The sequence below is a fragment of a genome, unplaced genomic scaffold (assembly GCF_019419815.1).
Source record: "Pyrus x bretschneideri cultivar Hongxiangsu unplaced genomic scaffold, Pyrus_bretschneideri_v1 Contig6, whole genome shotgun sequence".
Taxonomy (NCBI): Eukaryota; Viridiplantae; Streptophyta; class Magnoliopsida; order Rosales; family Rosaceae; genus Pyrus; species Pyrus x bretschneideri.
Window position 1 is genome coordinate 10,465,792 of NW_025999798.1, and position 16,062 is coordinate 10,481,853.

At 40.2% G+C, this 16,062-nt stretch overlaps 2 protein-coding genes across 3 annotated transcripts; both read left to right on the forward strand.

The window, feature by feature from the left end:
* The first annotated feature begins 413 nt into the window (after positions 1-413).
* On the forward strand, positions 414-9,430 carry LOC103935989. Of its 2 annotated transcripts, none has more exons than XM_048571547.1 (4): positions 414-1,482; positions 5,732-6,039; positions 8,650-9,035; positions 9,123-9,430. In XM_048571547.1, exons 1-3 carry the CDS (start codon positions 539-541, stop codon positions 9,006-9,008), a joined length of 1,611 nt encoding a protein of 536 aa, XP_048427504.1. In that variant the 5' UTR covers positions 414-538; the 3' UTR covers positions 9,009-9,035; positions 9,123-9,430. The 2 variants fall into 2 exon arrangements, with proteins under 2 accessions (XP_048427504.1, XP_009344098.2); XM_009345823.3 differs by having other exon boundaries at positions 417-1,482; positions 8,650-9,027.
* A 2,902-nt stretch (positions 9,431-12,332) lies between these two features.
* On the forward strand, positions 12,333-15,742 carry LOC125471437 (FRIGIDA-like protein 4a). Its single transcript, XM_048571785.1, has 3 exons — positions 12,333-13,353; positions 13,887-14,062; positions 14,939-15,742. Exons 1-3 carry the CDS (start codon positions 12,453-12,455, stop codon positions 15,425-15,427), a joined length of 1,566 nt encoding a protein of 521 aa, XP_048427742.1. The 5' UTR covers positions 12,333-12,452; the 3' UTR covers positions 15,428-15,742.
* The last annotated feature ends 320 nt before the right edge of the window (positions 15,743-16,062 follow it).

Consider the following 16,062-nt stretch of genomic DNA (forward strand, 5'->3'; position numbering starts at 1 on the left):
TTTCTACTTCAACCATTCTACCCTAAAATTTTAGCCCGGGATTATTAAAGAATGAATTTAGGCTATTTTTTTTTGTTAATTTAAATTTAAAAAAAAAAATAAATATGTAGACTATCGTAAATTAATTTTATGAACATTTTAATCTAAAAAAAAAATTTAATTCCGATAAATATTGGGTAGAGTCCACCTCGATTTCTAGGCTAAATTTCGGGAGGAATTTGGCATTGGTTTAACATTTAGCATTTAACTCAAAATTTCCCCTTAGATTGGAGTGCGTTTGGGGGGAAATTTTAAAAGATAATTTGACTTTTAGCCCACTATTAGAATTGGTCTTAACAGCCATCGCTCACTAAAAAGGCCAGAGTTCGTAATTTTATTGATTTGAAATTAAAAGAAGAAAAAAAAAAAAAAAAAGAGTGAAAATTCCTTTTGCTACAATGGCCTTCCTGTAGAAACAAAAACATATAAAACTACCAGCAAGCATATTCCTCCTCGTTCCACTTTCTCTCCCGCTTTCAGACAAATCCCTACCTCCAGGATGGCCGGAGGTCCCCCTCCCAAGGGCCCACCACTCCACAAGCCATCTTCTTCTTCCTCCGCCTCCAGCCGCAAATCTCGCTGGGAATCCTACCCCAACGCCACCGCCACCGCCACCGGCACCACCACCACCACCACCACCAACAAAAACAAAAACCCACCCGACCCCAAATCCTCCAAGACTAAACCCGGACCATCCCCGAAACCCAGCCCCGCCCATCCCAAAAACCAGCCAGGCCCCTCTCCTAGAGCTGCTTCCTTCCCCTTCTCCGACCCGGCTTCTTTCGGCCCACCACCTCCGCCGGTGTACGATTTCCACATGCTCGAGCGCCGGACTTTTGTTCTTGCCGACGGTAGTGTTCGATCTTACTTCGCTCTGCCGCCAGATTATCAAGAGTTCCCTCCGCCCATGAACCCGCCTGGCCGGTTCATGCCATTCGGTCCCGGTGGACCAGGTGGGCCGGATTACTGGAATTCGCTAGGGCTCGACGGGCGTGGGCCTGCAGAAGGGCCCGCTAAGAGGAAGTACGCCGAAGAAGAGGAGCACAGGGATAAAGCAGAAGAATTGGCGATGCGTCGGCAGCAATTTATGCAGTATGGGAATCCAAATGGTTTTCCGGGGGGTCCCGGAGGAGGAGGTCGGGGAGAGTTTTTGCCGGGATCGAGTAGTCCGTTTCGGCGGGAAGTGGGCGGCAGTGAGGGGAGAGCTAACAAGTACATGAGGGTTGGTGGTGGTGGCGGTGGAGGTCATGAGAGTGTGGGGTTTAGGCAAGGCGGCGGAGGCGGAGGCGAGAATGTGGGTCTGAAGCATCTTCAAGTTGATCAAATTGCGTTGAAGAAGGCGTTTCTTAACTTTGTGAAGCTGATTCATGAGAATACGCAGCAGAGGAAGACTTACTTGGAGGATGGGAAGCATGGCCGTCTGCACTGCATTGCTTGTGCCAGGTCTTGTGCAAATTAATTGCTTTATCTATATTTCTGTCCTTCGATTATGTTCGTACTTAGTATTGGTATTTTTTTCATTGATTTGGGCGTCGTTGGTTTATACTTAGGACCCGAACTATTCTAGCTTTTCAACCTTTCCATTTACGTTCTTCCCCTTTACCATAATAAGCCATCACTATCCAACCACCAGATTTATGCCTTTTTGGAGCTTTAGGAATTTCTCGGTTCGTAAGTTAGATCCGGTGCTTACAATGCTTTCATTTTGAAGGAGTATGGTGGGAAGAAGGAGCTTTCATGTTTTAAAAGATAGGATGGCTGATAAAGTAATGGACTAATGGCATAGTTTGTAAATATTGTGACTATTGTCTAACCCTCTACTTAGGAGTGAGAATTTGTCTTAAGAGATGTAAGTTATCTATATGTATAGAGTTAGTTCTCAAATGCAAGTAGGGTTTGCTGATTATATTGTCTTTGTTGTTGTTGTTGGCACTATATATTTGGTATTAGCGCCACTCAGTACTACGGTCTGGTGGTATTCCTCTTCACTCGGAAGTGAGAGGTCTTAGGTTCGAATCTCGTGGATGATGAATTCGATACCAAATTAGGTTGCCCATTGTGTGGCTTAGTCGAACTCCCCCTCCCCCTAGTGTAAAAATATCGATGTACTAAAAATATATATATATATATATATATATATATATATATATTTGGTATCAGCTATTTGGTGAACTTGAAGGGTAGCCATGTTGGTCCTCATAAATGTTTTACTCTTCTTTTGCGTGTATTTTATCTTCCTCTAGGATGTAGTACCTCCCACCTAATGTTTAAGACATGCTTACACGAGGATCTGTGCTTTATGGTATGTGCTGCATTAGGCTTCAAGGAAAAGTCATTTCACATTTGGTGGATAATGAAGACTGGTTATCTCCTTGGAAGAGAGAATCGTTTTCCCTTTCTCTAAGTAACAGCTTGTTGCATGAAAGCTTGCGTTTTCCCTTTCACAAGGGTTGCACTTGTTTTGTACGAGAGTTCATTGTAGGTTTCTGAAAGCTTGTGTTTTGCACGCTAAGTAACAGCTTGTTGCATGGTAGCTTCTGTTTATAGAATATCTCCAAGGAGGCTCTTTCATTTGTCTTTGTTTTTTGCCCCTGCATGGAACTGAAAGTTAATTGTAGAATCTAATCTTTGTGGGCTGCAATTCTATGTATCAACTATCAAGTAAACATTATAGCAAAGTGTGCTTAGTTGACTTTGAAGGCTGCAAGGCTATGTCAAAGAACTCAATGGATGTAATGTCGACTAGTTAGAAGCTTTGATGTGTTTCTGTTTTGAAATTTTAGTTCATCAGTTATCTTTATTGATAATTATTAGTTAAGATTTGTGTACATACACATATGATGCTTCTTTTCATATAAATTCATATAGAGTTGGTAAGTATGTTGTTGTGGTGGCATTTGATGGTGACCTGATGCTAGCCATTCAACGCAAAGTAAAAATTTTTGTTCGATATCCCTTAAAATGATAAGTAGGTTTGTGAGAATACCAAGAAGTTGCTTGCATATGTGAAAGAATCATGAATGATTCGTAGGAACATTATACATATGTCATTACTGTGCTGTGGGAATTCTAAATGTATGTTTAGGATTAGGAAGAGTCTCATTGCTTTAGGCTTTTCCTAGATTTCTTTAGGGATCTATGCTCCAACGAAGTTTGGAATATCAGTGGGTCCTTTTATTGATGTGGAAGAGGTGCTGTATATTTTCTGTTACAGATTAAATAGTTTATTACCTCCTGGAAAGTGCCAACAGAGAGGGGAGAATGAGTGGCTCCTAAAGTTTGTTTTCTTTTCATGGTTTGCTTTTTTTATTTTTAGATTTCCTTTGGAAATCTACCCCGACAGCGTTTGGAGAATCATCGATCCCTTACTTATTGTGTATGAAAGAGTTGTTATTTACGTACGACCTTACTATCACTGTATGTATATGCCCATATGTATTTGTTTATACTTTATAGTGAAGGTGGTTTCTCATTATTCCTAAAGGTTTGGACATATATGGCTGTGATGATTTGTAGGTTCTAGGACTACTAGTTGGATGGTAGCTCAAACGACGTGGTTGGTTTAGCCTAAAGCTGATTGAGATGAGGTTTTCTTTTGGTGTTACTGACTGTTGTCAGGTCAGGCTAAGACTCAGATGGGCTGAGCTGGCCCTTAAGAAATATATTTGACTTGGGCAAGTCTCAGTCCATCCCAGCGTAGATCCAGGATTATTCAGTGCAATTGATAGGGTGTGGGCATTCGATTTGATCCATGCTCTGTTCTCATAAGAGAGTGCGTTGCGTCTGTACAGTTCTTTTAGATTGTTACCAGTGCTGTCTAACTTGTGGCAAAATGGGCACTAGCTCTTTCTTTATGAGCTGTTCAAGTCTAGAGGCTGAATTTGTTCGATTGAATCTTTGTTTTGGTATTTTCGAATTGTTGGAACCCATTTTGTTCCTTGTGAGAATATTTATACAAGGAAGCACATGCATATGTGCTTGTTGTTTAGTAGGATTTCGATGGTTTATAAGAGCTGATATTTTGAACTGTATTCACACAGCATTGGTGTAAAATTGGTATGCTTGCCATACCAGGATGAATCCATATGTAAATATCCATTACTATCTTTTTTTCTCTGGTCTCACATGATGCACAATAATATCTACAATATTAGCATTTACTTTCCTGTTTGTTATGGAATTAAGAATATTCTGCATCATTACTGAGGAGCAATGAGTTACATTGTTTATTATTTAGTTTCCTACATCATCAGGCCTCTAAGTACCCGGTAGATTTTTTGTTCCCAAGCGTCTATCTTTGCTTTCTCTTTTTGAGAAGAACTTGTTGCTTTTCAATGATCTGGTATTGTGATTGATGGGAGCAAAGCAAATGTGAGGATGAATTATAATTCTATTTAATACTTGTTTGCAACATGTGGTTTACTAGATGTCACTTGGTTCCATTTTCTATTCTGGTTTGCTCTGCTTCTGTTTTTTTTGTCGGTTAGTGGATATAGTGGGCTGGGATTGGTTACACAGTGCACACCATAACTTCCCTTATGCGTTTTGAGCTAATTTATTGATAAGGATTCCCTATGCATAGATCTCCTTTCTGTTTCCCCACTGTAGAGAATCAGATACCTCTCTACATTTTGCTACTGACTGGTTCAGACTGATTGAAGCCCTTATTGACATCCAAGTTCTGTCTTGTATGTGAGTCGAAAGGAATTTGTTGGGTGGCATCTTTTTTACTATTTTCTTCTTAACACATGTTTTTGTTCCCCTTTAATAAATTGGGTTTTCTTGCTGTTAGCTTTGTATTTATGTTTCTTGTGTGAACTTTACAAGAACCTCTTCTGATTGATTCTGTTCAAGTACTACTACCACTATCTTTTTTGTTCCGTCTAATTTTGAAACCTAGACCACATGCCATCACATTCACATGGATCATTCCACATGATTCATTTACTAGAACACTAGGATTTTCTTTGTGTATGAGACAAACAGACAAAATATTGTAGGTTGGAAAAATATGAATGCAAAGACTTAGAATTTTACTTTGTATTGACTTAATCAAATACCCGTTACTGGTGTATGTGACTCAGTTGACCTAGTCTGTTTGATGGAGTTTACTGTAACCCAAGTTTTGTGCAAAGGTTTAGAGGCCAACTTTGCTTACGTAAAGATTACATGAGAATTTCAGGATGCTTTTTTGATGTTGATTCTTATATTTGTTGTTTTCTTTTCCCCTTGAAATTTCTGCATTAGTTGTGGAAATTAAGTGCCACTAGCCGTGTTATAGAACTAAGTTTGCATTAGCTACGATGATGCAATTTTTGGCTTCTTATGTGTTATTTTATGATGGATAGTGCTACAGTTCTTTGTCCGATCATATTGTTACCTATCAGCGTTGTGCTTACACAGTTATTTGTGTGTATACCCCAATCTTACAAAATTATCCTTTTTCATTATAAATTATTTACCTTGTGTCAGGGTCTTTCATTAAATGAAAATATCTAAGTAATATCATTTTATGAAACTAAGAAAATGCATCTTTACACTTGATGATATAATGATATCAGCTCACACGAATAGCCTTGGTAAATGCATCTTCTTCATTGCCCTTTGGAGTTTGAAGTTGTAGGGCATTAATGCTATCTAAGAGGTAAACCTGAAATACATTGTTCAATTCCCTTGATATGCATTATTTCAGGTCCTCTAAAGATTTTCCAGATATGCATAGTCTCATCATGCACAGTTACAACTCTGATAGTGCTGACTTGCGCGTGGATCACCTGGGGTTCCACAAGGCTTTGTGTGTTCTAATGGGTTGGGACTACTTGAAGCCTCCCGATAACTTAAAGGCGTATCAGTTTCTTTCTGCTGAAGCAGCAGCAGCAAATGTGGATGATCTGATTATGTGGCCACCTGTGGTGATAATTCATAATACTGTTACAGGAAAGAGTAAAGATGGCCGCATGGAGGGTTTGGGCAATAAAGCAATGGATAGTAATATTAGAGGTATACTTCTTCATAGTTCATATGTGTCATTCTTTATGCTTTTTTCTATCAGAATGTTCTTTGGAGAGGTTGGTCCCAGGTCAAGTGCTCTTTACGCGTCCTATTTTAGCTGTGAGCCCTTCCTTTTAATCTGTAAATGCATATAGTATATTCAGAGACCATTTTAATAGATTGACATCTATATTGGATGGAGTCAACCTTTCGTAGATACAGCATGCAGCATGCCTATTCCATAGAATATTAGTCCTAGGTTATCCACCCCCTGGGGAATTAAGGTTAAAAAATGTGGCATGGAATAAGCCATAGTATCTTGCAAGGATATTCATAGGGCTTACTGGGAGGTGAGGTGAAAAGAAAAGCCATGCGTGCTAGTACCTTTAGTTTCCTGTCACCCTTTACAGTTTATTTGATTGAGTATGGAAAGGGAAGGTCTAGCTGGTCCATGTGAGGTATTAGTGCTTCCCTTCATAATAGGTATTTTTTGTTTTATATATTTTATCTGGACTTCTTGATCATACTGGAATGGCCTTAGGTTGAGCTTAATGGAAAATATAGAATGCATTTGCAACTGTAGTTTGCAGGGATTATATGACGTGTGGAGATTAGTTGTTCCATATAATCTTCTTTTATGTGCGATACTTGTGTTCTCTATGTGGCAATTAAAGTATGGTTGAGATGAGCATGCAACAAACTGAGCCTAATGCAGGGTTCCTAATTCATGCACTTTGTTATTATTGCATTGCCCTCTAATCGCCAGGGAGGAATTTTGATTAGTTGAATCTCATTCTTCACTTTTAATGGTTCCGCCTATGGTTTGTACTCTTCTTTATGATAGTCGTCATCTTGTATTTTTTATTGTTGAGTTCTAAGTTTTAAGTCCTATTCACCCTTTTTCAGTCTGCCACCACCCTTGCCATTTTCTTGGACCAGTTTGGCATTGTTAACCATTTTCTCGCTATTACTTTAGACAGACCAGTTCCTAATTCTGTGATCCTAGTGACTTGGGACATGCAATAACTACCTCTGTGATCCAGTTTAGACCAAATTTATTAATTTATCTCAGTTGAGCTAGAATGTTGTACTTACTTTTTATAGTTGCATTTTCTTTACAACCCTTCTTATTTGATTTGATTTATTCATTTTAAATTGTGTGGTGAATGAAATAATCCTGACACATCGGCTTGGCTTTTTTTCTTACCTGTACAACCGCTCTTAGTGCTGGTTAAGAATGAGGTAATCTGGGTTAGGATTACCAGGATCTTGGGCTTCACTATCAAAGATCATCAAGAACAAAGATTTTTTTGTGAGGATTACCAGGATCTTGGGCTTCAATATCAAAGACCATCAAGAACAAAGAATTCTAAAGGCTATGGTAGCTAGTTGTAGCTTGCTAATGTCTTGGTTGCATCTGAATTCCAATCTCTGTCATTTTGTCTTAATTTTTCCATTGAAACTTTTTTTTTTTTGTCATGAAATGAAAGGATATGTTAGTTTCCTATATGATGGTTTGGGTGTTGTCTCATGTTGGGTGATCTTGAAGGGGAAGAATGCTTGTGTCTATTGTCAGAACTTTTCGTCCCTCACCTACACCTGCAACCAAATTGAAAACCAGAGGTTTTAAGTGGGTTTGGACCTCTTATCACAGCCTTTCGCCCATCTTTTTGCCAAATTTTTTATCCTACGTAATAAACTTCGGATCCTCCCAAGTCCATGCACTTGAACATCAACCCAGTTCAGCCAAAAGTGGCAAATTGGATAGATCTCTTACTGAACTGAGACAACCAACAAGGGGCACTGTCTGGCAGAACGAGCAATGTTCTTGCAGATCTTTCATACATAGAACCTAGATAAACTCGAGAGGATAACTCTAATGTTAGATTTTAACCTTTTGATAAATGGCTTTTGCTTGTTTAATAGGCTTGGTTGCTAGTTAGGCAGTTCCTTACCAACTCTCTTAACTTCTGCAGCATAACATAAGATTTCAGTTTGTCCTAGCCTTTTTAGTCAAATGCAACATGATGCCAGTTGTGTAGGATTAGGATGGTGACCTTAGCCTGGGCGGAGAGTTAGTTCCTTGTGATACATGCACACAAGTTTGTATTTATAGTTTACTTTTCAGTGGATATGAAGAAGTTACGTTGTTGCATACTACATTATATTAGGAGAATTTGAGGTGATACATCTGGGTTTGGAACCAAGTCCAGGAAAGGCTGGGTGAAAAGGTGGTGTTGCCGTTAACATATAATACTTTCTATTTTGTTGGGTTTTTGATAGTTTATCATTCGTTGACTGGATCTTTTATGCTTATGTATGTTACAATCGATATTTGCAGTCTGTCATTGTTGTTAGTCTGATATATGTTTGGCAACTCGGGTTCATCAAGTCACAAGTATATATGGTATGTTAACATTGGACCATGTTGGAACATTTTGACATTGGTCTGGTGGTCATCAACAAAGCCGTTTTCTTAATGGTTCTTAACGATAGGGACATAGGGGGTACTTTAAGCACTTTTATGGCTGTTGGCAGCCATTGTCATGACATTTCATGTGGATTGATTAGGTCCTTTTGACAAGTTGCATGTTTTCTCATGGAATTTCTGGTAAACAGATCTTGGATTTGGAAGTGGGAAGTCGAAATCCTTATACGGTAGAGATGGTCATTTGGGTATGACTCTGGTTAAGTTTTCCGGTGACGAAGCAGGCCTTAAGGATGCCATTCGAATGGCAGAGTTCTTTGAGATGGAAAATCATGGGCGCAGGGGCTGGGCTCGTGTACAGCCGCCAACACTGGGCAGTAGGGGTGATGATAACAATCCAAACCTTGTCAGGTTTGATGAAAAGACGCGGGAGAAGAAGAGGATCCTATATGGCTATCTCGGAACAGCTTATGATCTTGACAAAGTTGATTTCGACACAAGAAAGAAGGCCGTGATCGAAAGCCTTAGGGAATACAAGTCATCCAAGTAGATTCGTGGTAACATTCAAGGTATCGATGTACGTTTTAATATATGCCATTTATTACTTTTTAACACCATATGATCATCAACCTCAAGGCCTTTTCGTTTCTTTGTTTGGGTTCAGCCATCCCGTCTCATGGCATCGTAGGTGATGGAAGCTCTACGTAATATTCGAGCAGCATTCTCTAATGTCGCAAGGCCGAGGCGTGAAGCCCCTTCGGATGCCTGACGATCATTCTTGGACGGAGTTTTTTCCTGCTACAGCTCTTGGTGATATAAAACAAGATAATTCAGTGTAGCAAAAGGATTTATTACGAGCGCTTGTATTTGTACGGTTTCTGAGATGAACAACTTGTATGACAGCCAATAATTGCTTAGTAACGTTTTTTTGGTGAATGGTAAGTGTTTAATGGCAAGATGTTGGTTGGATAATTGCTCAACATTTGCCATGGGCTTCAGTGTCACGTGCTTAATGCACCCAATAATCAATTAATCACGTGACACAAAAAGGGTTGAAGTTCCTCTGCCCCACCCACCCGCAAAAGCCCGATTCATTGAAGCCTTTGTCTTTGTGTTAGTTATGCAACTAATTGACACGCACTCTATTCACACTTTATTTATTCTAAAATAGGGTTTTTATCTTGAAATTATCTCATATTATTAAGATGGTTCTTAAAAATGAGAATCGGTCAATGTAGATTTTGAATATGAAAATCGCAAATTAATGCGGTGGCCATTCTATTATAATTTTACAAAAAATTTATTAATGTGTTGATGTGACACATATTAAACTCATAAATACGTAAGTATTGCCATGAATAAATTATTGAAAATTATTATAAAAAAAACTAAAGAAATAACACTGAGAGTTAATTTTTAGCCATCTTTTAGAAATCACATAATCTAACGGTTGATGGTTGAGTCTGGTTTTTTTTTTTTTTTTTTTTGGCTAACGATTTAGTTTTTAAAATCATTAATTCAAAATGATTAAAAAAATAAAAATATTAAAAGCCGCATTTACTTTCACGATGTGGAAGACTCAATTGGTACCAAGGAGAGAGAGCCGAGGCAAAGGGAGATCATCGTCCACCAAAGGCCATTGCTGCAATGATCGAGCCGAAGACGTGATCCAAGCTTGTCTCAAAACTTTTTCGTTCATAGATTGCCTCGCTGTCTCAAAGTTGGGATCAGGGCTTGCGATGGGGGACTGGCTTGGTGTCACTGTCAACCGGAGATTGGGCTGAGTTGGCTGTTGGGTTGAAGGGAGGCGAGTCGGGGTTGGTTGGTGCGGTCATGGTGAGGAGGGGAGGGGGAAGGATTGACAAAAACGATGGTATGATGGTTCTGCAGTCGAATCAATGATGGTCTTTTTTTTTTTTTTCTTTTTTATTTTATAGTTCTTTTTTGTTATTATTTTCATATTAATTCTTTTATTTTTCACTACGTTACACTGCTTAATGAGAATGTGTGGCACGTTAAACTTACAAACAAAAATTTTGACGGAATTTTAACAAACGCATCACGTTAATTTGCGGCACTCATGTCCAAGTGCTATATTAAATAATTTTTATTTTTAGAGACTATCTTGATACTATTAGTTAATTTTAGCGACTGTTTTGATATTATAGAAATTTTTCAAGGACTACTTATAAAGGACCTTCTAAAATATAAACTCGTAAAGTAGTAACATTATGTAATGATATTAGGCCAAATCAACTTAAATAACACAAGCATACGCTATTGTAATGTTTGATGCAACGTTAGTAATAAAAGATGTCACAAGGCTACATGCGCTTAATTTAATGATCCCATAACAACCTTGTCAACAACAATAATTTGATGTCATAACAATAAGTATTTGACCCCATAATATCACTATAACAACAACAATAAAATTAGATCATTTACAGTCCGTGTCAGCGTCATCACAGTTGTTGAATTGTTGGAATATCGTTATAACGTTATTAGATTGAACCGAGTTATGTGTAACCCATGCACACGACCCGGTGCGCAGGATAAAACATTTGTAACTTTATGTAGATGTTTGTTTGGGGTTCTTTCCCACCATCGCCTGCTATGGCAACCTTTCCAAGGTTCATATGTCAATCTTAATAGCTGTGAACCCTATCTACCAACGGTGCTGAGCATAAAGACGAATTTGGAAAAGATAAAAATTGCATTATAAGGACGAAAATGAAATGCCCGACACAGCAAGGGACGAATAATGCAAAATTTCCTATTTTCTATTTTGTATGTATGTGCATGACCAGTTTGGATGGTTTGGTTCAACTAATTCTACTCTACGTTAACGTATACATTGCGTTTGAAGTGACTTTGATTGAGTGTTTTAATATATTTTTAATCCTTCATCGCACATTTATTTGTTGAAGTTGATAAAGTATATCGTAAATTGAGGTACTCTAGAATTTTCATTGTTCAACTTAAAGTATATTGATAGAAAAAAAATATTTTAGAACTTGTTATTGAACATTCACTTTAGTTTCTACTGTTTACTTCCATAAATTTTTTTTTGTTAGTACAACAATGTGGCACACTCATGGGTCTTTCATATCTAATTTTGAATATACGTTCATGAAATCAGAAAAAATCAAAACTAGTTTATGCATCAAAGCTAAACTATGGTTTGAATTTTACGAATCAAGTTACACGTCTTATGTCATTTCATATAATCAAATTAACGACAAGTTTTATGGAGGAATTAGAAGAGGCCGCAGAGCACGTTTTGTTGGAAATACAAAGACTAACTCTAAATTCGAACTTCCTTTTGTTTACAGGTGAAGATGGAAGTACGGAAGACTCTAAATACGTTTTAAGCATTGGATTTTCGTTTAAATGCAAAGAACCGAATACTCGAAGCACACGAAAAAATTTGACGCGTAGATAATGAATGTGTGACTGACGGCTGACTCATCACAATGCGCACGCGGTCATTGTTTGTTCACGTACATACATGACTACGTAATCCGGCACTTTATCTGACCATCCAATCCCATTCCTATTCCTATGTGGTGCTCTCAGTGGGCCTGCCCCACCCACCCCCACACCGCCTCTCCCGGCTTTTTCTCCCTCCATCCAGCTTCGATTTCCGGGAAAGCACTATACCCTTTTCCAAACACCCCCTTATCCTACGTCATCCTCCTCTCCTACTCTCACATTACCATTTCCCTTATCCTGCGCACCCTACCCTCCCGCCACCAGCGCATTCTAGCCACCCTTTCGAGACGCCTCCACACGTGTCAACCCTTCCTCCACCCACGTCAGCGCAATGTCATCTTCTTTCTCCTGTCCACCGGCTGTCTTTGCTTTAGCTTAAGCTCACTGCTCAAGCTTTTGCTTTTTCTCTCTCTCTCTACCTCCGAATTCTAGGGTTTCTCCTTTCTCTCTCTACCATATCTTGTTCCCCTTTGGCCGCTGATTGCACCGTACGACGATAATGGGGTCGATCCCCGATCCCGGCGAGGTGACTGAGTTGACTCCGCCGAGCTTCGACGAGTTCCAGCGGCAGACCTCTCTCATGACCAGCTGCACTCTCCTCTGGAAGGAGCTCTCCGACCACTTCTCGTCCCTAGAGCAGAACCTCCTGAAGAAATCCGAGGCCATCAAGCTCAAAATCCAGACCCTGGAGCACGAGACCAAGGCCTCGCTCGACGAGCTCGAGCAGCGCGAGGGCTCGATCAGGGACATCTTCGAAGTCGCGCTTGGCAAGGTCGAGAAGAGCAAGGAGGCGGCGCTCAAGGTGTTGAAGAGAGCCCGCAGCGATGACGAGTACGGGGAGGTGGACGACGGCGAGGGGTTGCTGATGAATCTCAAGTCGTTGTGCTTGAAGATGGATTCTGGAGGGTTCTGGAGGTTCGTGACGGCGAGGAAGAAGGAATTGGAGGCTCTGAGGTCGCAGATGCCTCTGGCTTTGGGTGATTGTGTCGATCCGGCGAATTTCGTGCTGGAGGCGATATCGGAGGTGTTTCCGGTGGACAAGAGAGTAGAGAGGAGTGATAGGGGAAACGATTTGGGCTGGGCCTGCGTTCTGTTGCTGGAGTCACTGATTCCGGTGATGATGGACCCGAAGATCGGGAGAAAGAGGCTTCTGGTGACGCGGAGCGTGAAGCAACGCGCCACCGAGATATCCGAGACCTGGAAGGCCAGCTTGGAGGAGAGAGGCGGCATAGAGAACGTGAAGACTCCTGATGTGCACACGTTCCTGCAGCATTTGGTGACTTTCGGGATTGTGAAGGAGGAGGATGTTGAGTTGTACAGGAAGCTTGTGGTTAACTCAGCCTGGCGCAAGCAGATGCCGAAGCTCGCAGTTTCGCTTGGCCTCGCCAAGCAAATGCCGGGTGCGTTCCCTAATGCTAACTTGTTCCTTTCTTTTATTGTTGTTATTTGTAATTGTAATATTTTCGATGCAGTTCTTTTGCCATTGCTTGGTGTTGCTTATAGTTCATGGAAAATGTGTTACTTTATAAGCTCTATATATGTAGGATGAGGAAGTGGTGATTTTTCTGTGTGGTTAGAAAATTTTGAGTGAGACGTGTAATTTATAGGTCATGTTATATCCCCGACAGCGGCTTCTATGTCGAAATGTCTACTCTTTCCAATGATAAATTGTAGAATTGTTTGATAGTGATTCATATGATCGGCATTACTCTTCAGCTATTCCCAATGTATTGTAAAGAAATTGTGGATGGTAGAACTTCAATGTTTAACATTGCGATGGTATCTCATGGACCTTGTAGTAGTTTCGTAAAGATTTGCTTTTTCCATCCATCTGTGTTAGTTGGGAATGTTTTGATATGGTTCTTTATATGTACAATAAAGAGGGCACCATTCTCCAATTTTTAATGTTTGGAGGTTGTTACTATGTGTGCAGGTATGATTGAAGAATTGATCAGCAGGGGACAGCAGCTTGATGCGGTGCATTTCACCTATGAGGTTGGACTTGTGCACAAGTTTCCTCCTGTTCCTCTACTGAAAGCTTTTCTGAAGGATGCTAAGAAAGCTGCGGCTTCTATTTTGGAAGATCCCAATAACGCTGGGCGAGCTGTGGTATTATTTTAATCATTGCATCTATTCTTGTTCTTGATCTCATATGTCATGGTTTTCAGTCCTGAATATGCATCTCCAAATGTATGTGTGTGTGTGTGTGTGTGTCACCTTCTGGTTCCCATAACTCCCCATCATTTCCTTAAAATTTCCTTTTTCCCACTCCCCCTTTCTCAAATGATTGGGAAGAGAGAGAGAGAGAGAGAAGAAAGAAAAGGGAAGGGAACTTATGCCTTTTTTGTTTGTGTATAAAGTAGAAGAGGGAACCACCCCGCCCTCGCAAAAAACTTTCCTCTAATGGAGAGAATGACAGCCATCTACAAGATATGCATGATATTAGCATCTTACCCTTTACTAATTATTAGATGTGAACATGATCATATTTTTTTCCCACAGTTCTTACTATTTTATTGCATCAGTTTTGCTCTCATAGTGTTTATTCATGCCAGTTTCATCTTATTGTGGGAACATGTATGTAGTTTGACAAGTTTTTGGGACAATAAACTCTTCTATATGGGTGGAATATGATTTCCAGTTTATGCATCAATTAAGTAGTCAAGATGCAATTAGAATTTTTGTTTTCTCACCAATAATTGCAGGCAGTTCATATAGAAATGAACGTAAGTTCGCTCGAGTATTTGGTGTGGCCTTATCTTCAAATTGTTGGTAGTTTTGCAAATGAGGCATAATGGTATTTCCGATGGATGTCTTCATGATGAGGCATTGTGCAGTCATAGACATCCTTGTTTGCGTTCTGATTTCTTCAGAAAGATGCCCCTAAAAGTGCATGAACTTAAGTTTGCTGCCCTCATTTGTAGGAGAAACTAAACCTACAGAAAAAACTGCACATTCTTTGATCACTTAACTCTTCGTATGCAGAACCTAGCTGGACGCAAAGAGCTGTCAGCGCTCCGGGCTGTCATCAAGTGCATTGAAGATTATAACCTTGAGGCAGAATTTCCTCCAGAAGACCTCAAGAAGCGCCTTGAACAGCTAGAGAAGGTGAAACCAGAGAAGAGAAGGCCAGTTGTAGTCCCAGCCAACAAACGAGTACGAGCTAACAATGGCGGTCCCATGCCTCCGGCCAAGGCTGGACGCTTGACGAATGCATATGTGTCTTCTTTCCCTACACCTCCTACATTTGTCAGGTCTCCTTCCCATGGCCAGTATCCTGCTGGGTTCTCACCGTACCATTCCCCACCCACCATGTATGGTAGCAGAAGCCCACCAACCCCTTATGCATACTCACCGGAAGCAGCACCCCCTCCTCATGCTGGATCATACCCTGGACCTCCGATGAACTATCCTGCATATGGGGCTTATGGCAATGGTATGGTACCAGCTTATCAGCCGGCTTACTACCGATAGACATGACAAACCTCATATGAAGACGGTAAGCACTGATACGATGACCTGAGATCTCATCCGCTTTTATAATGGGCTTGTTTGTAATCACTAACCGTTTTCATGGTAGCGATGTGTGTATTAATCATGATATTTCGTCATGCTTCTTGCTTCGTCACGGTGAGAAGTTGTATTTCTAATGTTGATCAAGCTGTAGTAGTAGTAGGTCATTGTGAAAAAGTTGTTAGGATGACTTAAAACATCGACCCACGGCACCACCAACTCTTCTTCAGTTTAGTTGTAGAAAGACTATTTAATGCTTCTCTACGTTATTCTCTATGGTTCTGTCTCTCCTCCCTGTCTATGGTTCTCTGTGGCGCTCTCAAATCTTCAGTTTTCGAGGGCCTATATCTGTTGTGACCGCACATAACAGGGGATTTTATGCCGACAGGATCCTCTGTGGATCTTGCTGGTGAGGATCATGAGGATTTGTGAATCGTGTCTGTTCATATTACATTGTGTTGTTAGTTTTTATCAGGTATTGTTTATGTTTAATTTTAAATAAAAATATTTAAAATGCTTTCAGACCGCACGGATCCTCACAAAGAGGATCTGGCGAGGACCCGGATTTGATTATATGGTTCTGTATGGCGCTCTCT

What these genes read in the sequence shown, in the direction of transcription:
- LOC103935989 (XM_048571547.1), top strand. Translation starts at nt 539, where the DNA reads ATGGCCGGAGGTCCCCCTCCCAAGGGCCCACCACTCCACAAGCCATCT. An exon ending in CACTGCATTGCTTGTGCCAG is followed by an intron (nt 1,483 to 5,731) that starts GTCTTGTGCAAA and finishes GCATTATTTCAG; the next exon opens with GTCCTCTAAAGATTTTCCAG. An exon ending in AATGGATAGTAATATTAGAG is followed by an intron (nt 6,040 to 8,649) that starts GTATACTTCTTC and finishes TCTGGTAAACAG; the next exon opens with ATCTTGGATTTGGAAGTGGG.
- LOC125471437 (XM_048571785.1), top strand. Translation starts at nt 12,453, where the DNA reads ATGGGGTCGATCCCCGATCCCGGCGAGGTGACTGAGTTGACTCCGCCG. An exon ending in CCTCGCCAAGCAAATGCCGG is followed by an intron (nt 13,354 to 13,886) that starts GTGCGTTCCCTA and finishes CTATGTGTGCAG; the next exon opens with GTATGATTGAAGAATTGATC. An exon ending in ATAACGCTGGGCGAGCTGTG is followed by an intron (nt 14,063 to 14,938) that starts GTATTATTTTAA and finishes CTTCGTATGCAG; the next exon opens with AACCTAGCTGGACGCAAAGA.